Source organism: Bactrocera oleae, chromosome 5 (assembly GCF_042242935.1).
Source record: "Bactrocera oleae isolate idBacOlea1 chromosome 5, idBacOlea1, whole genome shotgun sequence".
NCBI classification, from domain to species: domain Eukaryota; kingdom Metazoa; phylum Arthropoda; class Insecta; order Diptera; family Tephritidae; genus Bactrocera; species Bactrocera oleae.
The window spans coordinates 66,362,083-66,384,637 of record NC_091539.1 but is presented as its reverse complement, the minus strand read 5'-3'; the positions used below and the strand labels follow the sequence as shown (position 1 = coordinate 66,384,637).

Sequence of the window (22,555 nt, the reverse complement as noted above, 5' to 3'; positions counted from 1 at the left end):
AAAGATCAAAAAGATGCACGAACAAAAAATTTTTTTTGTTGAAAAGTTTTCTTTCAAGATTTAAAAGAGTTTTGAAGACAGAATGCTCTCGAATTTTTCAAAGTGTACTTTCTGTTTTTTTTGGTCGGAAGTGTTCTTGGATAGTTTCGTCGTCATAAGACGTCTAATCAGTAATAATCATGCGTTTTATAAATGCAAGAACCTCAATGTTAAGGCGTGCCATAAGAAATGTTGAGATCTTCTGCTATCTCTCAAATGGCAACGATTTTCAAGTCAATGGGTGACCTTCACTGAATGCTTTCAACTATTCCGAGTCGTGATTCCATTAGAGACACAAAATGTCGAGAAAATTCATTGTTCAATTTTTTTTCATGATCAAAATCGCCACAAAAACAGTAAGCAAACAGCTGTCAAACACACAACAATTGACATATGGAGATCAAATTTACCACGAACATAAAAAAGGTTGTACCAAGCTAGGAAGATTTTCTGTATCGCATCGATTTGAGTGTGCAGTTTAAATGGACCAGCTTGGATCAAATTGGATACGAAAAATACGAGGGTGATTGGTTAAATTTTTGAACTAATAATGATCTAATTTTTAAAAAATGTTCGAACATGATAAGTATATATGGAATGTGATAAGCATTATAAAATTTCTCGGCTAGCGAAAACTTTCGGTGATGTCAGTTGATACCCAAAGCAATTAACATAAGTATTACAACTCGTAAAAAAATACAAAGTTTGTAATTGAAAATTAATTCGTGAAAGATTTCTGTTTAGTTTTTTTTTTTAATACACTCGTAAAAGAAATGTTGGGAATATGTAGTTTTTTCTTATGTGCACAATTAAATAATTCGCTCTTTACAAACTTATTAATATTGAGTAATAAGAATCGAAGTAGATCCAAGTTATACACACTCTTGTAAATATGTAGTCAACATTCAGCGGCTTAAAAACTTTTGAATTTGGGCATGAATTGTATAAAGAAGATCATGTAAGTGGCTATTGAGCCGAGAATCTGAAAAAAATAAACATTTTGTTTGCTTTCTAATTTGCTTGTTACACAAAAGAATTCAAGTATCGCGACTTACATCTCTTGCCATATCACAATTCAGCACGAAGAAGCCAAAGCCGTCGAGGATGATCCGCTGGTGTAGCATTTGCAAAGCAAAGCTTTGTAGCTTAAAATACAAATAGTGAACTCTCATTAATAATTATGCTGGGATTGTACATAAAATAGCCCGCGGCATTACAGATATACACGAATGTGCTTTAATTGCTATATATATATATATATATACACGTACATATATAACATATGTATAAAGCTGTAAGCGAAACTTACCCGTGTTGAAATTTGGTAATCTTCAATATCATGTCGTATCTTATGTATATTGTGTGCGAGAAAATTTGTCTGTGCAAAAAATATTAGAATTAAAGTAAAAGCACATCATTGAAGTACTTAATTTAGTAAACTTTCATTATTAATATATTTTCATACATAATCGAACTATTGTCAAATTAACCACCTACCGATCGCATACAATTTCGTGACGTTAATAACAACAAAGCGATTGACACGGAAGTTGGAATAATTAAAAGGTACTCTGAAATGAAAGAAATAGAAGAAAATAATTTACTCTTCATTCAAATATGTAAAAATAAACAATTTACTAATCGAAAAAAGTATATATTATATATTGGTCGGAAGTGGGGCTAAATCCAGTTCTCTGATAGTGATGGTGTTCAGTTATTTTAATATAGAACAAATCTTTGACAACAGAAGAGCTTTTTCCAATACTACCGAGAAACACTTTCGCACTTGATTTCGCCATTGAAAAGCTCATCCAGCCTTTAGTTTCATCAAGTTGCGATAAGTTTCTGAACAATGGTGTCGGTAGCATAAAATTTGATAATGAAACAGATTACATGTGTATCACTTAAGAAATTGGACAATTTAAAGAAAATCTCATATCTCAAAAGCTGCTTGACTGACTGGAAACGTTTTTGGTTCATAAATTATTATAATGTTTTCTTGACACGGTTTGATATTTGATAGGTAAAATGGGTGACATCGAACCCCAATTATACCCACTTCACATAGAACACTATATTGAATCCCATACGTTTATGCTAATTTAAGAAACTTAACACAAATAATATCGCTAATATATTTCAGTTCTAACCGAAGTCGATTCTTATACTTCCTATGCCCCATATACCGATATGAGGATTTAAGGCAGAACTTGAAATATCTTAAGGCACATTTTTTTCGGGAGCATAATGTGAATTGGTGCCATAAATGGCTGTAGTCGGTCAAAACGTTTCCCTAGTAATATACTTAATATGATCACAATACTAAACATTTACAAAAAAACTGCAACCAACCATAATAAATTCCATTATTTCCAAGAATTCAAAAAGTCTTACCAGTAATATTTTCTCCGTTGTAAACCATCCAATAGGACCAGTAACATTCGGATAAAATCAAAACATAATCCTTAATATAGTTACATGTCATGGATATACCCACAGCTTTTTTCAAGAGTATAGACATTTCGTAGATACTCTGATAGCATTCCACGAGTATCTGCAGCTCAGCGCATATTTTCTGTACGAATTGGTCCCGCTTTTGAAACTTTATGCGGCAGTTGCGTTCACTAAATAAGACCAAACGTTCAACATTCCTATTCAAGTGCTCCACCTCGATGCGCAACATTTCCATAAAGAACGTGATTTGCACGGTTCGAAGGTTACAAATGAGTCCACTCGGTACGAAGGGTATGAAAAATGTTAACCATTTACGGTTCCTACTAATTTCTTGTATGTAAGCCACATCCACTATAATCACAGCAACAATGAAAAGGCTACTTCGAAAAACGAAAATGCGATAAAGGCCAAATTCGGCACGGCCCCCAGCGCAATCATGCCATTTATAATGGAGCTGTGTGTAGGCCAAGAGGAAATCTTGCATGTGACGGCGACATAATATTGTTTCGGTGATTATTACGAAATGCGATATAATTGCGGCAATCAATTTGAGAAAATCAATAAATTTTCCGAAACTATCACTGTTGTAGAGTATCGAATCGTGATTGACGCTTGTCCACAAGTGCACCAAGAAAAAACATATGAAATGTAAACAATGCCACAGCAACAGGAACCGCTGCTGGCACACGCTGACCGGCTGTGGGCGTTGGTTGACCGTGGCGAGGTCACACTGCCCTCGCAATGGCACAGCGCACTGGCCAAACAGCTGGCCCAGGCGCAGTAACAGCAAGGTGAAGGTGTCCAATCGCACCGGCTGCTGCACGCTTATGCTGGTGGTCTTGCGCTGCTTCATATTTGCATATGTTTGTAGGTACGCAACAGTGGCTTTTACCACTCCAAATCAAGTTGTTTTCTTATTTTATTGGTGACCAAATGATTTACAATAGGCGCGGCTTCGTACTGACAATCGTATGTGCCGTTGCAAGCGTGACTTTGTGAATAGTTCGACGCGAGGATTGAATTCATTTCGCAATTCCATTAATTTGATTGTTCGTTCCACTTGTCGCGAAGTGTGTCCGCGATGCTAATCACCCTTTTCTGACACTAACTGAGTAATTGCTATCGCCGTTGATTGTCGAAAAGTTAGCGACACTGCGCTGGCGACAGAAGTGCTCAGGAGCAGCGGCAGTGGGTTTGCTTTGCCAATAACAGGTGTTCAAATTTATCAATTTACAATGTACATACATTTATTTACATGACACTTTTACCATAGGATATATGTGCTCAAAAAGAATAAATGAAAATTGTGAAGGAAAATTGTGTTCAGAGGAAATTCACACCTTCCGTCTTAAGCCGAACTGGCGGTTGTAGGTTTCAAATACTTGTACAAAGAAAATCCATTTAATAATACGAAAAGTTGCTCACATTTGATCTGATATCTAGAGATATTATATCGAGGATATCATATACCATAAATTTGGTGCCGTGCAGACCAGCGTATGTTCAAATCTTCAATCTCTATAGGTAATTCATAATTCAGCATTCGCTGGCTGTACGCTCAAGATTAGTGAAGGAATGCCTAGAGTCTTTATCGCTGGCATCAAGTTACTACATGATTAGACTGGTTTGGGTGCCTAGCCACAGCGGTATTGCAGAAAACTGAAATGCTGATGAGCTTGCTAAGTCGGGTACTTTAGTTGCACTAATTGCAGAATGGGAACTGGTAGGAGCTCCGTTGGTTTCTTGCGGTTCACTACTGGATGATTAGGCCTCAAACTAGCTCATAAAGCGCTGGACGGCAACTAGCAACTGTGCAGTCACAAGATCTTTCTGGTTCAGGGTAAATCATCAAAGTGGCTGATGAGCTCTTTGCTCTCAGCAAAGTCCACCTTTCAATGGTTGTAGGAGTTTTAACTAGACATTGTTCGATCGGTATTCATGCGTTGAAATCAAATATTTTAACGGATGCCAGTTGCATCAGCTGCTTGGAAGAAGATGAGATAGAATCATCAAGGCTAAAACCCCTTGGAGCTCATACTTTTAGTCATCCTGTTGAAATGATGAAAAGAGAAATAAAGCATCTATGTAAGTAGATTTGTGATAGGTTCAAATCGTTTTGTCGATAGCTGATATCCAAATACAGAAGTTTTTATCTGACTTCATGAAGGACTGAACATACATCTAACCTAATCTAACCAAACGATAGTTCCCAATCAGATTTGAATTTCTGACTTTTCGCTTACATACACCCGTCTCTAATACATTTCAATATAGCTTGGTTGAGTATATTAGTAAAATCTGGCCGAATCGAAATATATTTTGGATATTCAATACATTTTGCAAAAAATTGACTAACAAAAATGAAATCACACGAAGAATTCCACCACTGTGCGACTAACTAATGTAATGAGATGTAGTGCAAACAAAATTTATTTGATATTCACATATTAAACATCAGTATTATTCATATATCCTTCCTTGTAATGGTGAATTTTTAATTACATTCCTTGATTAATGAGCAGTCAATTACGATAACCGCAGCAACTTCATTCAGTTGCTATAAGAACTTTGCCATGTGCAAGCAGGTTCCCTTCGTGGTGCGTTTTCACACGAGATTGTTTCAAATCATCGGTTGCTGTGATGTTTCGTGGCATACACAGCCGAGAGAGAAAAGACTTGCCGAACAACGCTTAGTGGCCTGGACTGTTTTAGTTTTGCTAATATATTCTTTCGTATTTATAAATACCTTCGTACATCCGTCGGCATTTCTCTTCACCAGTGAAAGTTTTGGCTACTTTGTAGATGCGCTAAAGGTTTGTATGGCTTATGTTACAGTGGCCATCATCTATATGGAGACGGTGTTGCGTCGGCATGCCCTACAGCTTTTCTGGCAGAGATATGCGATGCTGAACCCAACTTCAAATCAAAAAGTTGAAGCAACAAACATTTATTGGCGCTCACAGTTGAGGGCATATCATCGATTTCTTTACGTCTTCTATGGCATAACGGTGCTTGACTTTATTTTGGAGATTATATATTATGTTCTGCGCGAGAAGGACGATCATATGTTACAGTTTTTGGTTATGTTCACACCCTACACTTATATGATACATTTGCGGAATATGCAAATCATTTTCCATATTGTGATTATAAATCATGAACTGGTGAAATTGCGCCACGACATTAGCCTACTGGCGGAGTATACAAGATTTACACGCAACAGAATACCTTTCGTAGGTTTCGAAGATTTTGTGCGGCAAAAACTAGCCGAGAAGCAGCTGATATACCAACGTATCTATGAAATGTGCGACTACTTTCAACAGGCCCTTGGAATTTCAGCGATTGCAGTCCTTCTCATGACATACGTCCGTTTGGTCGTCGACGCATACTTCACGCTATACTCGTTTCATATTACCAACCAGCCGCAGTATATAGGTAATGTAATGAAAAGTTCTAGTTTATCGTATACGAGTATGTTTGGTAAGTGGGAGGTCTTAACAGATTTGCAGATTCGCCTAATATAAAGTTAGAACTTTTTAAGTTTTGAATCCACAATTGTGTCTATAGACCTTAAATTTGTATGTACATAAATAGAGTTTCAGATCCTACTACAGCATTAATAAAAATATTGACCAATATAGTGGATTTTGTATTTGCGAATAAAATTAGAACACTGTGGCCTGACAGGGTATATATATATTTCGTATTAAGTTTATTACGAAGTATGTAACACCCAGAAAGAAACGTAGGAAACCCTCTGAAATATAAATATAAATTAGCAGCGTGAAGAGCTGCATCGGTTTTGCATTTCTGATATGTCTGTCCGCCTGTCCGACTGTATATACGCGAATTACTCCCTCCTGTTTTAAGATATCGATGTGAAATTTGACACACGTTCTGCTCTTCCCAAGAAGCCGATATCAGACCACTATAGCATATAGCTGCCATACAAACTGATCGATCACAAAGTTCTTTTATGGATAACTTTTGTATGGTATTTGTGGAGATATCTTCACGAAATTTGGATTATTGTCAGATATGACGGTACAATCTGCAAACAAATTGTTCAGACGTTTCAAATTCGCGGTGGTTATTAATAAAAAAGTCCCTATACACCCTTATGAAAATATTTCTGATAGGATATTTAGAATCGAGATTATAGAAAAAGTAGTTTTTTCGGAAAAGAACGGTCACAACATATATACGTGAATGTGTATGTATGTATATTTAGGTATATACAAATTTTCTTTTTACAAATAGACTATTCTCAAAAAAATTAAAAAACCGATTAGTCAAAAAATTATATATGTATGTATATATCTATTCTAACCTTTACTCCAAACTATCAAAAAAATATCTTACTCATAATAAATAGATTTATTTATCCATTGCATATCAAATTTATTAATTGTATCAATCAGTTGTGAGAAATGTTCTTTCACTCAATTATGATGTCTTATCACTCATACACATCCTTCGGTAGTTTCACGACACATTACAATTCTCCAAACAGCTCACAGTTCAGTTGTGAACTTCGCAATGACTATACAAGTGCCATCCGTTGTGCGTCTCCATATACGCTTCTTTCAATTAATCGGTTGTTTCGACGTCTCACTGCATGACCACTCAAAAGTACAAAGGCTCACTGAGCAGCGTCTGGTGACTTGGACAGTACTTCTATTGCTCACATTTTCCGTAACAACGATGAACACCTTTCTTAGATCCGCCGAATTTCTCTTCACTGCCAATCGTTTCGGTTATTTCAACGATGTCCTGAAGGTGTGCATTGCCCAGCTGACAGTTTTCGTAATTTATATGGAGACGGTATTGCGGCGTCGTGCGCTTCGGAGCTTTTGGCAGAGATACGCGTTGCTAAATAAAGTAGCCGCAGATAAATTTAAAGAGAAAAACGACAATTGGCGTTCACAGTTGCACACATATCGACGTTTTCTGTGTTTTTTCTACGGTATTACATTATTTGACATATCAATTGAGGCGGTGTTCCATACTATGCGTCCAGCAGATCGAAATTTGCTACTATTTTGGGCAATGTTTACACCGTTCATCTATATGGCGCATTTTCGGAATATGCAGATAATTTTACATATCGAAATGATACGGCTTGAGCTGCAGAAATTGCGCCACGATATCGGTCTGCTGGCGGCGTATACGAGTTTTGCCCGACGCATAGTGCCTTTTGCGGGCTTCGAGCGGTTCGTGCGTCACAAGTTGGCCGAGAAGCAGTTGGTTTATCAACGCATCTACGAGATGCTTTATTACTTTCAACGTGCCTTCAGCATGTCCACAATGGCGGTGCTGCTGATGATCTATGTGCGAGTGGTCGTCGATGCGTACTTCATGTTTTTGAACGAAAGTTCCGCCTCGCAAATTTTGGGTATTCTCGTAAATTATATTTATCTAAACTTTGGTGGTTTTATGTTCCGTTATGGTTTCATGGTACAGGAATGACCTCTAAGTGGAGTTCAAGAGTCTACGTGCTCTTCCGGTGTTTCTGAATATCTGCTTTCAGTGAAGCGAGACTCATTTTTATATTTGTGAGCGCCTCTTCACGGCAGTTATTACAGCCAAATATTGGTTTCAATAATATTATATAATGAACTAACAGTGGCGGTGTCGCATACTGAAAATCGTTGAAAACAATAATTTTTACTATTTCGATATAGACCACGACCTTGGTACTTAGCTCTTTTTAAAGAGCGTTTCTTTTAATTTATGGAACTAGATGATAAGATAAAATTGCCGGCTTTTCAATATGACTAAGAATTTGTATCTGATTTATTTACAATTTTTAATTTTTTTTTTTAACATTATACAGAAAATTTGTTGCTGCTGCCAGCATACTTAGAAATACCAGCACTTTTATTGACCTCACAAAAGTGCATGAACGAGGTATGTATACGCCTTTGTATTCTCTTATGGTTTGTGAAATTAAATAAATGAAATTTTCTTTAGGTGAAGTTCATAGCATTTGAACTGCACAACATTCGGAGCTCCGTGGATAACTCACTTATATCGATACAGGTATTTATTTGAAACAACTATCTAAATACTTGTCAAAGGTATCAAGCAGAAAAATTATTACCTCCATTGTGGCTATTTTCATAATCAAAAACACTTTACAATAACTGTGGAGGAATCAAATTGTCAACTCTTTTACAAGATTGTAAACCATAAATTCTCTGAAATATGTGGGGTAAGAACCAATCTTCCAATGAAGTGTACCAATATAAACTTTCTAGAGACTTAGGGACTGAGCTTAAGGCTGACAGCGTTTCTAGCAAGGTAGATGCTTATACATATATATACTACAGTGATTCTTGTGGTAACCCTACTAACAGGAGACGGTACGAAGAGTCGTAAATGACAGCAATCGAGCCTTTGGTTTATTTGCTTCGCTAGTAAGTATGATGATCCGTCGATGGGATTTTTCTAGTTCAGGATTGTTATAACATTATCATTTTACCATACAACATGTTTACAAGCTTTATAAGGTACTTGACTCGCGGTACGCTTAGATGCTTCAGCATTAGCCGATATTATACTGACCAAGTGTGTAGATGGATTTAACTAAAAACTAAAACTAATTCTACCCTCTTGATCACTGTTAGATTCTCTAACCTGATGAACCGCGTTTTCCGCACAAATCAGATTTGCTTCTTTTGGTTTTGTCCTTCAGAGGGTTTTCAGTCGGTAAAATGCTGACGCACAATTTTAGGTCACTTAGTTGCTTGTTGATGCAAGCGTTGAGGTTCTTTGTGTCTAGATATCTTTGTATTTTGTAGCATTTCGCGGTCACGATCAGTAGGGAAGAAATGTGAACTAGTGGAATGCGAGCTCGACTTTGCGAACGTCATGCAGTCGCGCGCTAACTAATTTTGCCTTTGTACTCGTACATCACCCTGTGACGTGCGTATATAAAATTCATTCTCACATCAGTTAAAATTTTGAGATTTCGTGCTTAAGTGGAATTCTTTATTTTCAGATACAAAATTTCTCGCTACAAATATTACATCAGAAAATTCGTATTGATGGCTTGGGTATATCCGCTTTGGATGGAAAAATGCTAGTCAGTGTAAGTTCACAAAAAAATAATAATTAGTTAATGAAATAGAAATGAAAATCAAGTAGATTAATATTTACATAAAACTACAAAAAGAAAACCAAAAAAATATCGATAAATTTTTTCAACTCTGAGTCCGAAGTTTCGATTTTAACGAATAATTAGCAAACATTGAGGTCTTCACACCAAATTTGTGTTGTTCTTTAGAGAGTATTTGAATTAGTTATAAGTTAGTTGTATGTCTCTGAGAAAGTTAAGTTGGTGAATATTTTCATTGGATAAATCTCATTTTTTACTGTAGTGCCGTTTAATTTTTGACAACGTAACAACGATCTCACAATAGCATAGTCAAATTTGATTCGGTGAAGTCGGAACAGATACATATTTTTGCCACTTCGGTTCTCCACTTCCAACCTTTTTGAAAAATTCTTTGTGCTGCGAAGAATGAAAACCAAAAAAAAAAAATGTTCGGGCGTTACTTCACTCTCTTTTCTACTCTTTGGTTTACGAAGCAAAAATTTGTATAAAATTTAAAATTATGAGCGCATTTGTTATATTTTATAGTATACTAAATATGTATTCAGCTTCGGACTCAAGAACTCAAAAACTATTAGATTTATGGTATATATGTATATCTTAAATAGCTCCAAAATATTTTAAGTAGTCCTCTATATATAAACAACATTTTTTTAGAAATATTTTTTTAAATTTTCAGATTGTCGGCTCTATAACAACGTACATGGTATTTTTCATACAATTTATGCCGAAATTCAAAAATTTATAAATACGACACAGTAAAAGCATTAAATACTGTGAATGTATGTATGTACAACAAAGTTGCTTTAATTTGTATGCACAAAGGTATTTACCTAAACAGCAATTTTACGAGTGTTACGATGTTTTTAAAGCTTATACGCATTACTTAAACTAAAAACTATACATATGCATGTATGTATGTACTATATATGTACTTAGCCACTAATATATTATGAACGCATAGAAATTTTATGTGTTTTGTGTGTATATAGAATAAAATATTTGCAACATCTCAGCGTTATCTGAACTACGTTGCATTGGAATTACTATTAAATTGGTTTAAAATAATTAAGAAAACATTTAAAACCGAAATAAAATATAAAAAAATTTAAATAAAAAAAAACTATATACATATAAATAAATAAGAAAAACAAATATAAATAAGAAAAAATAAAAATAAAAAAAATTAGAAAAAAAATATAAATAAAATAAAAAAATATTTAAAGAAAAACCAAATAAAAAAAATATATAACATATAAAAATAATAATTTAAAAAAATTAAAAAAAATAAATTAAATAAATATAAAAAAAAAATTAAATAAATATAAAAAAATCAAATTTCATTTTTATTTATTTTAAATTAATAATTAAAAAAAAAAAAAAATGTTAAAAAAAATTACATTAAAAAAGGTAAAAAAAAAAAATAAATAAATAGAATAAAAAATACAAAAAAAGTTATATAAGTATTGTACAAAAGAAAAAGGAAATACAAACAAAAACTAAAAATAAAATAAATACAAAAAAACAAAATAACAAAACACATAAAATACAATAATAATAAATAAAAACGAAATACATACAAAATAAAAGACTAAAAAGAAAAAAAAAAATACATAAATTTTAAAAAATATAGCGCGATTAAGTTCGCCTAATGCGTGAAGGTAGGCTGCGAGTGAAAGGTGTCAAAATATACTCCACATAATATTAATTGGCAGCACAACTGCTCAATTTCCAAATTTGTTTCACGGTCTTGTTTGGAAAAATATTAAAATATTTAACTGCTTTCATTTCAATTGGCACTGCAAGAGCTTGATGGAAACAAATTATGCAAAACTGATTCTGAAATATATATCTAGTTTATTGCTTAATTGCATGCTTCATAAATCAGTTATAAAAATTATCTAAAATAATGTTTAGTATCATAATTATAAGGCAGTGTGCTTAAACAAACTGCCAATATTATATAAAATGCCTATGCATATTTCAAAACAAAAAAATTCAGAAACAAAAAAAAGGAAATTTGAATGTAAAATCAGAATGCAAGACATTCCATACTGGTAACATACATATATGTACATCCGACGCATAAACTTCGTTCCAAAAAAAATGCACAGCTACTTTCTTACTTCCACACACTTCGACTTGTCTTCACCTTGCTTACGCGCTTTAATCGTACTCATGACTCGATTCACGTTTCGTTATCAAATTCTCACGTTCTTCAGCTGAGCTTTTAAGTAGAGTAGAGCCAGCTGGTGGCAATACGGTGCGGTTAAGCGCCTTCGTGCGATGTAAGCCCTCTGTGAGACCAGATTCTGTAAGTACTTCCACTTCGTCATCGTCCATATTGCGCACCGAAAAGTATGGATGTGATGAAGTCGGGCGAAATTTATAAGCAGTCAAAACGAAAAACACATATGTTGCCATTTCATGGAACATCTCATCCAACCAAGCATACTGGAATGCCACGGTCATCTTCAGCAGATACACAATGATGCGTGTGAAGTAAATATAACAAACTATCATTATATAAAATTGACGGAAAAGTTTGAGTTTGCGCAAATTGATGGCTGCTTTGCCATCGGTTGCTGATGCCTCATGCAAATGGCGTATGGACCAGACAATCGGGAAAAGTATGGCGCCGCAACAGAGCAGATCAACGAAAATGAAAATATTGCGCCAAGTGCGGAACTCAATGTCACTCTCTTCGGACTCGTCAATTATGATGTCAGCGACGTTGGCAAGTACCTAGCGTTATAAATAATATGCGTACTTAAGAATATTATATTAGTTTTATTATTATGAATTATTTTACCTGCAGCGGTATGACAATCATAAAGATTTTCTTATCTTTATCAGAAAGTATGGGTTTAATGAATGTCCAGCCGGTGCCCATAAGCACAATTGTGATGAATAAGACGGAGCCTTTCAGCCTATGATGGAAGAAATATAAATTTTTAAATAATTTATGCACAAAAAAAAATGATTTTGTCAATAACTTTATTAAAAAAAAAATTATTGATTTAAAATTTGAAAATATTCTATACTTTTTTTATACTTACAGATGCGTAATGTAATACAAAATCGCCCAAGCCTCAACGTGTTCACCGCGTATTTCGATAAAATGATAGTTAATGGCGTGGAACATGAGCGACAGCGATTTAAGGAACACCAATAAAGCCATTATGTAGTGCAGTTTGTGAACGTTGTGCCTAAAAGTGAGAACGATTTATAGAAATTAATATAAACTGCCCAAAAAATAAACAATTTTTTAAACTCAAATGTTTACGCACTTGCTCTTCTTCAAAATGAAGATCCAGAAGAAGCCTGACAAGCAAAATAGCACGCTCATCATTGAATATAGAGCGGGAAGCGGCATTTCACCAGCGGAAAGGAAATTATTATCATTTTTCTCCTCAATGTCTACCTAAAAAATAACGCATTTTATACATTACCACCACTACATAAATTTTTTAGAACAACTTACATCGAATGAAATCTCCTTTAATGTCCTGTAGTTGGGGCAGGCGTGGAAATGCAGGTTGTAGAGACCCTCATCATGCAAGGTAGCCACCAGCATGGAAAACTGTAACGTTAACATATATGTAATGCAATAATTTATTAATAAGCAACACCGTTAACTTACCGACATATTATAATACACTTTACCATCAATAACTCGCTTTGTCAATGGCATTGTGTAGTTTCTGCAAATCTCAAACTGCGCATTATCATCGAAATTAATTTGCGTTGACATAAATGCAGGTGCGACCTTTTCCTCGTGTGGAAAAGGGTTTTCGGCTGGCGCAACAGATTCTACAGCTTCTTTATTAGCAGCTGCTGCTAGTGGCGTTTTGGCAGCAACTGCGGCACCCGCTGACTCTGCAACTTTTGTCGGTATTGGTGCGTTAACAGCTGGCAATGGTGATGATGGCTTCAAAATTATTTGTGGCACTTCAACCGAATCATCGTCACCCAGCATTTCACGTTCCTCCAATGGTATATCGTTTTCTTCACCCGGTGCCACAGCCGCGTCATCACTACGCCTGCGGCGTTGTAAGAAGATTGTTGAATCGCTAAGTTTAGAGTAACGCTTTCCACGGTACATAGGCAGCTCATCGTGGTTGCGTACAATGTGTTGATTTTTCCACTCCGGCGAACATTTTACTCTTATACTGAAAAAGGTAATGAGAGTATGTCATTTCTTTATTGGCGATTCATATTTTTTTTTTATCATAATGAGACCTACAGCAGGTTTTTTAAGTCCAATAAAAATATTAAAATTGGTCCGCTGCGTTGCATTTCCGAGGGTTCCTCTAGTATACATTTGTTTTGATGCGAGTCCAAGTATGGATTTAATTGATCTATTGTAGTTTTATCTAACGTTAGGCCAAACTAAACAAAATGATATAAATTTAATAGAAGTTAAGTAAATTTAGGTTTATCTTAATATTACAAACAAATAATTAGATTCTCACCAAATCTTGTTCATTCTCATCTTCTATATGCAATTTACTCAACTGCACATCCAAATGTCCACCAATATAGAAACCGAATGTGCTCAAAGCTATATATGACCGTACATCATGCTACAAGAAACAAGACCGTTAACTCAGTCACCATATAACGTTTTACTGCATTGTTTACTTACGCGAACTTCTAGGTGATGTTTTCTGGCCGCCACCAATGCTATCAGCAGTGTTTGAAGAATTAGAAATTTGCATTTTGTCTGATAACCCATGTTTACTTTCGTTATTTATGGCTACAACAGACGTCTGCGGCAGCTAACGGTGTCAGTTCTGTGTCTAAATTATCTATATTTTTTTTCCAGGTGACACATGAACATTCAAATAAATTTTACAAGTGAGCTTCGATTGAATTGCACAACTATATACCTGCTATTTTAGTTAATTAACTGCTTTTATAAATTATTTATCAATATACAATTTTCACAATATCAGCAGCAAAATATCAGAAAATATGTACGTATAAAATTTACAATTCGTCAAGAGGAGGAACATCTGATTGTCAATACTAAAATAAAATTAACGCTAGGTAGCGCAAGGAATTTTACCGATTGAGTTTGATGATTTAATTTTTGTTAATAATAATAAATTGTCAGAGAATCTTAATAAAAATGTAAATATATAAATATATTAACATTCTCTGGTATTGTTATGTTATATTTATTTTTTATAAAATTATTACCAGCGAATTTTATTTTTTGCTTTATATCTTTACAATTCTGCTGCTTACTTAAGTATACAATTATATAATAAAATGAAACACAAAAAATTTTCCCCAAATTAGATCATGTATTTAAAGTAGTTGTAATTGCATATTTTTTTAATATATTACGTAATTATGAATCCAAAATATGTTTCTTTTTTATAAATATTCTTCAAACATTCGTAGTTTATCTTAGTACGCCCTGTACTTGAAAGCGCATCCGGCAACTCCCAACGGTTTTGACAGCTGTCAAAAAGCAATACTGACAACTTGAGCAATATGGACTTCCTCTTTTTCGATACGTTCGCGTTCGGGTGAATTTGTTAAAAAATTCAATAAAATAAATCTTAGGTAATCTCAGTGAATATTCACATAAAAGCTTTTGAAAACTTTATCAAGTTATGTGGAAAAGTGTATTATTATGTAAAATAAGTTTATTTCGCGACAATTCTGACACATACAAATTATTTTCGTACTCATCTACGAAGTGAATTGAATTTGTTCTCAACTTGGCCGAAAAGCTATGCCATTGATGTTTTGTTGCCAAAGCTATGCAATAAGGTTTTTGCAACATTACCTGAATCAATAGTTCAATGAAACGGCTTGGCGAATTTTTAGAGCTTATAACTTTTCACTAAGTGTTTCTCGTGGATTTTAACTACAACAAATGTTCGTTGCGGCGTTTCAGTAGTAAACTGCCAAATTTTCATATGAATGTAGGCATGCTCCTTTGCTGCGTGGCTTTCAATGAAAGTCAAAATTTTAAACTAAATTTATTGTTTCGATAATGATCAATTTTAAATAATCTACAGCACTTAAAAATTTATCTAAAGTATTGATATTCTAAAATTGTATTGGTTCTAATATATTTGTTTATTTTTTTTTCAGCCATGGTGCGAATGAACGTATTGGCTGATGCCTTAAAATGCATTAACAACGCTGAGAAGCGCGGCAAACGTCAGGTTCTCCTGCGTCCCTGCTCCAAAGTTATTGTCAAATTTCTTACTGTCATGATGAAACATGGCTACATTGGTGAATTCGAAATTGTCGATGATCATCGTTCCGGCAAAATTGTTGTTAATTTGACTGGTCGCTTGAACAAATGCGGCGTCATCTCGCCCCGCTTCGATGTGCCCATTAATGATATTGAAAAGTGGACCAACAACTTGTTGCCCTCTCGTCAATTCGGCTATGTTGTGTTGACTACATCCGGCGGTATCATGGATCATGAGGAGGCCAGACGGAAACATTTGGGAGGTAAAATTCTTGGATTCTTCTTCTAAGCGGGACAGGTCGTTACACTATCAATAGTGTATTTAAGCTATTGCAGCTGGCAAAAGCAAAGTGTTTATATTATTTTTTACAAAAATAGAATGATAATAGCCACTAAAAAACTGCAGTAATCGTGCGTGGAAGGAATAAAGAATTGAAAAAATTTTATTTACTTGGGTTTCAATGATATCACTGCAGATGTAGTGCGGTGGGATGGTAGCGCGATTGCATGTTATATATTTTAGCGGCTAATGCATTTTAGTATTGTCCTAAGCATCTTTATAAAAATAACAATTGATTATTGGGCGTATAGTGAGTCAATATATTTGTGTATATATAATTCAAAAATTAATAATGCTTGATGCATAAGTTTTCAAGTAAGTTTATCAATAATTTCGACTTGTATTAACATTTATAATTTGTTATATTAACAATTCAGTTGGCGGTTTAAAAAAAAAGATCTGCGAAAAAAAGGTGCGTTCTTTACTTAAAAGTCGGGTCATGTGCGTTTATATGCCCATCGTCAAATTTATTTCGTTATTGGATTACCGTTAAAATATCCATGATTGAAGTTCTGGCACCGAAGTTATATTGCCCTTAACAAATACAAAAAATTCCATACAAGAAATTGATTTAGATGGGTCATTTTGTGTGATAAAGCTGCTGTTTTTGCTATTATTGTCCGATATTGGGTCTGTGACAAATTTCGTGGATATCTTGTCAAGTAATCAAGAGTTTACTAATCAAGAACATGATTTTCAGTTTGCTTGGCAGCTATATGCTATAGTGGTCTGAGGAGGGCGTGTGCATAATTTCAGATCGATATCTCAAAAACTGAGCTCGTCTCCGACGTTTTGTTCTGTGTTATAAATAGTTCCTACATTGTTTTCACTCAATACATTTTGGCGTAGTAAACTCTTTAGTCTATAGTAACTCATTAAATCGCCTAAAAGTATGCAATATTTAAAGAGGAAGAATGTATCTTGAATGACCGTTCGGTTTAAAAAACAATATCTGCTTGCTTAGAGGAAATGCTATTGAAAAAGGGGGCAAAATTAAATTTTTTCCCCAAGGTATCAAAAAAGGCATTAATATATGTATGCATCTGTGAAAAGAGGTATTAACAGCACGGTATCTACTATTCATATCTTATCAACCTTTTCATGAACGTTCTTGCATATAGTATATATGGATGTTTGTGTACAATCACATCAAAACTTTATATTCCGCAACATTTTTTTTTTAACTCAGTACTGCTAGGAAACACATTTAATTTGCTATATACACATGTACGCAAATATATATGTATGTATGTGTTCTTATCAGCAAAACAAATGGTAAATCTTACAATGTGCACTCGATACTAGAAATAATTTGACACTAGCATATACTTGTATATAGATTGATGTCTCTTTAAAGTACATAATGATATTTTCAGACACTTTTGATCGTTTGTGACCAAGAACGCTCTGCAATAAATTGCACGTGTGTGTTTATGTATGTGTTAAACGTAGTTATTAATTGTTGAATTTTGTACTTGTGCATAATTAAGGCGCTAAAATTTCCATTTCCATTATCAGCCATTTTCCAACTACATATTTTGACAACAGTAAGCATTTTATATCAATTTTATATAAACCCTGCCGACCTTATATTAAAATGGTGTGTTGTGCAAAACAACAAAAATAAATTAATGCTTTATAATTCTAATCTCAATATACTTTTACGTCATTCAAACATTATTGCAGTTCGAATGGCCCCAAAGTGATTTAGTTTTTTGTGTACTTGAGGCCCCACATATGTACTTTAATTTGACCATTATAATTATCGGATTTCATTTAATTATGTTTCTGCTTGACCAATTTTTCCTATATTGAATAGTTTCTCTTTTATCGCCATTAACTATTAGCTGATCGTTATTGATAAGAAGGTACGTGAGCTATTAAGTATATCTGTTAAAAGTGGGTTTGGAATTTTTTCAACATATACTTTAATAACTACGTTTAGGTACATTTGTATGTGCATACATACTTTTGTGTATAACGAAAGCCATACTTTTCTATGTTTGCTTGCTATTATTTCTTACAGCAAATACTTTTAAAGCTGGGGTGATAATAAGAATGAGTTTGCAATTGCTATTTGTTTTTATATGATTTATAATAATAAAATGCGTGCCAAGTTTATTTCATCAGTAAATAGTAAATTTTCAATAAATCACTTATCTACCATAAATTAGCTGAATCATGGCATTGCATGTGTGTTCGGTTTTATTGCATCAGAGCTCATCGATTGAGCCAGAGTTTCGAGTAGACACCCTATTTGCACGTCTCTGTGCATATATAGGAACGTATGAATATACATAATAGGAAATCAAAACAATTATCGTAATACCTACATACATGCATATGTACTCAGAGATCCGGCTATGCTAAAAATGTGATTCAGGAACTGGTGGGATAATCATATTGTTGATGCATCGGCAAAAACATTCTTTAAGTAATTTGGAGGAATGCTGCCAAATTGACAGTGCTTGGCCAGATAAAAATCCGTGTCCATACTAGTCGCATAGACCGACTGTCGTGGGATAATCTTCATAAGATACAATCGCGCTGACAAAATGCTCGATATTCTGTTCAGACATTACATACCGTATTTTTAAACTAATGAAATTAAAAAATTGTTAATTATTAATTCTATGGTTTTATTCTAATTAAAATTTAAACACTAATACATCTTCTACTTTTTAAACAACTAAACTCTTTTTGGAGGGAACCAAAATATTTCCTGCTAACGTATTAACATATATAATCAACAAAAAAAAATTGAGTTCAATCTTTAAAAATTTATTTAATTTTGGTTCTTGTTGGGTAGGCGCGTTGTTAAAATACAAGAAAGAGCATAACATTGAAAGAAAGAATACCATAGAGGAAAATAGCGAATATCTTGCAAAAAATGCAAATGCATACATACATATATTAAAAATGCTTTGGCACTTCCCTATGTACTTACTTATAACTTACAGTTGCACTTGCCTCTTCATGCATACATACATAACTAGTTGCGTGCATTGCATTTTAATACATTTGTCCAACTCTGGCGAACGCGTGCTCGTCAACATATGTACATAGATGTATATGGTCACTCAAATAGCAAGCTGACCAGCGGCGTTAGTGCTACATGATTTTTGCACTTCACATTGAAAACGAAATTATGTTCAACAAAACAGGAAATTCTTTTATGGAGTCTATGCAAGGCATTCAACACGAAAAATGCACAATGGAGTCAAAAAGAAAATATGGCCGCAATGATTAGTCTCATGTGCACAATATGTACATATGCATGTAAGTATAAACAAGCACGCTTTGCGCTTACTGCGTTAAGTGGTCTGATATGTGATACCGGCTGATGGATGGAAAAAAACCGTCCAACTCGTTAAAATAGAGGCCAGTAAACCAGCAAGTTGACAGATATTATGAAATGGTTATCAACACCCGTTATTCCTGAAGTGTACCACTCTTAACACGCTGTTGACCGGTTTATGGTAGAAGCATTTTCTAGTTATATACATACTATGTATATATGTACTTAAATCCGTTTATAAATGTGGCCACACACCTAAGTTCGCTCCAATAGAATTCAATCTAAATTTCGAGAGCACTAATCTTATCATGGCGCTCACTTAGATAATAAATAATCATAATATTGTTGCGCAGTCAACGCCACTTCTACATGACAAGTGTTTATTCCGCGTGTATGTATACGACCTGTTTTTTTTTTTTTATCAAAGATCAAGTGTAATCCACCATATTTGCTTTACTATGTTTATACATTCATATGTATATTTCAACTTTGTCTCATTTTTGCCAAAAAAATGTAAACGAGCAAATCTAATCTTTGAGCAAGCATCAGCAAACGCACTACATCGTTAATGGTTGCTAGACATGCTACATTACAGGTACAAAGGTTTGCTGGAATAAGCTTAATAAACTGTGTAACCTTTCATTAACCTTACCCATTACTAAATGACCGGCAAAAAATGTGCATTAGTGAAAATATTTTTTAAATTGTTTATTGTTGCGGAATTGTATTTATGGTGAAATAGTAGAGAGCTGATAGCGTTTAATTCTTTTTTTCAATTTTTATTTCTGTAATAAACGTTCTCCATCTACATACATTGATTGAATTTTAAATGAACATTAATTCATCATTAGTTCTCTGAATACAAAACGAAAACAACTTGTTAGTTATACGTATACATATAAATATATATAGAACTACGAGCTAATAGAAAAATGGGCCTCATTATAGCGCACTTTGAGTGCAATTATTATTTTAGATGTTTGTGTAGATGTTTGTGATCTTTTGTAATTTGCAATATTATTTTGAATCAAATTAGTTATTTTTTTTAATGCTCTTGTAACGTACAACTTCCAGCGTCGTTACGGATACAACATCTGATTATATTTTACGATATGCTTAAGAAGCAAGGGCGAAGTATTCCTTTGACTTCTTTGGATCAGCAATCATGGTCTTCTCACCGGGCTTCCAGTTGGCTGGGCATACCTCACCGTGCTCGTCGGTGAATTGGAACGCCTGAACTAAACGTAAAGTCTCGTCGACACTGCGTCCAACTGGCAAATCATTAATGGTTACTTGACGCAAATTCTGACTTCTGTCGATGACAAAAAGACCACGGAAAGGAATGCCGGTTTCTTCATCCAACACACCGTAGTCACGTGCAATCTTCATGGATTTATCGGCCAACAATGGGATAGACAAATCACCGAGACCGCCCTGTTTGCGTGGTGTGTTAATCCAAGCTAAATGCGTAAAGTGACTGTCTGTTGAGCAAGCAACAACTTCACAGCCAATATTGCGGAATTCAGAAACGCGATCCGAGAACGCAATGATTTCGGTTGGGCACACAAAAGTGAAGTCCAATGGGTAGAAGAACAACACCAGGTACTTGCCTTTGTAGTCAAGCAGATCGATATCTTTGAAGGTGCCATTAACGACGGCGGTTCCCTTGAAATGGGGAGTGGGCTTCTGAATTTTCGGCATCTACAAAAAAACAAACAACAACAATATATACAGTTAAAATCACCGTAGCAATCAATTACTTTCAAGTGCAGTAAATAAATTTTATAAACTTATTTTTGGACAAGCTCAGTTCAATTTCACCTTTTCAACTCGGTTAGCACACTGAATCTCTGAATACAAACTGGTTTTTATATACAATTTACGTTTACCACAATAAGCAGTGAATCAGCGATTTAGGTACGAGTAGGTACCTACAGGCGGAAAAGTACGCGAACTGCAAAAATCTAGCAACAAAATTAATTAGAAACAGCCGACTTTGCGAAGCGATAGTTGCCGTTTCAAGACCAATAGCCGGGTAAGCAGTGCGGAGGTCTTAAACGAACCCGGCTGCTTACGAGTGTTGTTAGAACGTTAAACAATGTGTGTATACATTATCATTTCACTAATTATTCTAGAATCTTTTAAATTCATGTACAAGAAAAATATGAAATATTTAATTGCTACCATATTATTTATATAATTGGTCTTTTTATTTACCAGTCAGTACAGATAATCCCAAATATTTTATTAACTCGTCGAAGGTGAAATTAAATTCCCCCACCCCCCAGTTTGTTCAACATTTTTACTTACATCGCAAAAGGTTTTTCCGTAAAATTCGCAAGATCAAATAATTTCACACAATTTATTTTACCGGCAGCAAAGAGAATTTACTCGAAAAAGCAAAAACGCACTTGTGTGAGACAGTAGGCGAGCAAAAAATTGTACACCAAACCGAGTAACACGAATTGACGTTCAATCTATTCGAATATTGGCAAAAGAATGATTATTTTAAATAGCTCCACTTTCAGTCAACAGCTGCCTGATACGCAAATTTGACAGCAGCTAGCAGAAGCGCGCGCAATGAAAAGCTTTAATAAAAGCGGTGGGCACACGTTACGATATTTCGTACTGTCGAATAGTTAATGCAAAAGTTCCGCCATTATTTTTTTTACAAATAACTTTGACACGCGTTTAAAATATTTACATAAGTAACAAAATTGTTTAATTTTTAGTTTAAAGAAAAATTGCTCATTTCATAAATCTTCGACAGTGTTTATGAGAATTGTGAGGATTACTCAAAACTCTAACATTAGTATAAAAAATTACTTGAAGAAAATAGTCGATTTCTGTAGTCTTTTAAATATTAAATAACTGTTCTAAAATGATTTGCGTAATCTTTTTTTAAATGAAACCAGAGAACGCAAAATACATATACGTTCTCTGATGAAACACCATCGGTTGGCATGTTTATTCGCACTTTATTATGATTTCAGAATTTCACGGTTGCATTTTACATTATTGATATTTATTATTATTTTTATAGTATGGCCACATTGCGCGTAAACAATCAATTAGAATGTATTAAAA

General features: G+C 34.3%; 6 protein-coding genes across 8 annotated transcripts; 3 read left to right on the top strand and 3 right to left on the bottom strand.

The window, feature by feature from the left end:
* Window positions 1–743: 743 nt before the first annotated feature.
* On the bottom strand, window positions 744–3,617 carry LOC118681563 (gustatory receptor 8a). Its single transcript, XM_036366574.2, has 5 exons — window positions 2,434–3,617; window positions 1,537–1,610; window positions 1,349–1,417; window positions 1,095–1,184; window positions 744–1,021 (listed from the first exon to the last, which is right to left on the bottom strand). Exons 1-5 carry the CDS (start codon window positions 3,344–3,346, stop codon window positions 953–955), a joined length of 1,215 nt encoding a protein of 404 aa, XP_036222467.2. The 5' UTR covers window positions 3,347–3,617; the 3' UTR covers window positions 744–952.
* A 1,402-nt stretch (window positions 3,618–5,019) lies between these two features.
* Window positions 5,020–6,017, top strand: LOC138857522 (gustatory receptor 8a-like). Its single transcript, XM_070110310.1, has one exon. The coding sequence runs from the start codon at window positions 5,067–5,069 to the stop codon at window positions 6,015–6,017; it is 951 nt and encodes a 316-aa protein (XP_069966411.1). The 5' UTR covers window positions 5,020–5,066.
* Window positions 6,018–7,006: 989 nt separating this feature from the next.
* Window positions 7,007–10,652, top strand: Gr8a (Gustatory receptor 8a). The gene is made up of 5 exons (XM_070110059.1): window positions 7,007–7,888; window positions 8,330–8,403; window positions 8,467–8,535; window positions 9,497–9,586; window positions 10,290–10,652. Exons 1-5 carry the CDS (start codon window positions 7,033–7,035, stop codon window positions 10,356–10,358), a joined length of 1,158 nt encoding a protein of 385 aa, XP_069966160.1. The 5' UTR covers window positions 7,007–7,032; the 3' UTR covers window positions 10,359–10,652.
* Window positions 10,653–11,447: 795 nt separating this feature from the next.
* On the bottom strand, window positions 11,448–14,656 carry LOC106623459 (protein GPR107). The gene is made up of 10 exons (XM_014242990.3): window positions 14,503–14,656; window positions 14,259–14,421; window positions 14,086–14,196; window positions 13,857–14,002; window positions 13,254–13,782; window positions 13,095–13,193; window positions 12,901–13,034; window positions 12,670–12,819; window positions 12,423–12,540; window positions 11,448–12,355 (listed from the first exon to the last, which is right to left on the bottom strand). Exons 2-10 carry the CDS (start codon window positions 14,346–14,348, stop codon window positions 11,777–11,779), a joined length of 1,956 nt encoding a protein of 651 aa, XP_014098465.1. The 5' UTR covers window positions 14,349–14,421; window positions 14,503–14,656; the 3' UTR covers window positions 11,448–11,776.
* A 405-nt stretch (window positions 14,657–15,061) lies between these two features.
* LOC106623460 (small ribosomal subunit protein uS8A) lies at window positions 15,062–16,276 on the top strand. The gene is made up of 2 exons (XM_014242992.3): window positions 15,062–15,187; window positions 15,725–16,276. The coding sequence occupies exon 2, from the start codon at window positions 15,727–15,729 to the stop codon at window positions 16,117–16,119; it is 393 nt and encodes a 130-aa protein (XP_014098467.1). The 5' UTR covers window positions 15,062–15,187; window positions 15,725–15,726; the 3' UTR covers window positions 16,120–16,276.
* Window positions 16,277–20,161: 3,885 nt separating this feature from the next.
* On the bottom strand, window positions 20,162–21,987 carry Prx2 (Peroxiredoxin 2). 3 transcript variants are annotated; one of them, XM_014242995.3, is made up of 2 exons: window positions 21,779–21,987; window positions 20,162–21,169 (listed from the first exon to the last, which is right to left on the bottom strand). In XM_014242995.3, exon 2 carries the CDS (start codon window positions 21,167–21,169, stop codon window positions 20,585–20,587), a length of 585 nt encoding a protein of 194 aa, XP_014098470.1. In that variant the 5' UTR covers window positions 21,779–21,987; the 3' UTR covers window positions 20,162–20,584. The 3 variants fall into 3 exon arrangements, with proteins under 3 accessions (XP_014098470.1, XP_036222469.1, XP_036222470.1); XM_036366576.2 differs by lacking the exon at window positions 21,779–21,987 and adding an exon at window positions 21,229–21,354; XM_036366577.2 differs by lacking the exon at window positions 21,779–21,987 and adding an exon at window positions 21,290–21,308.
* Window positions 21,988–22,555: the final 568 nt, after the last annotated feature.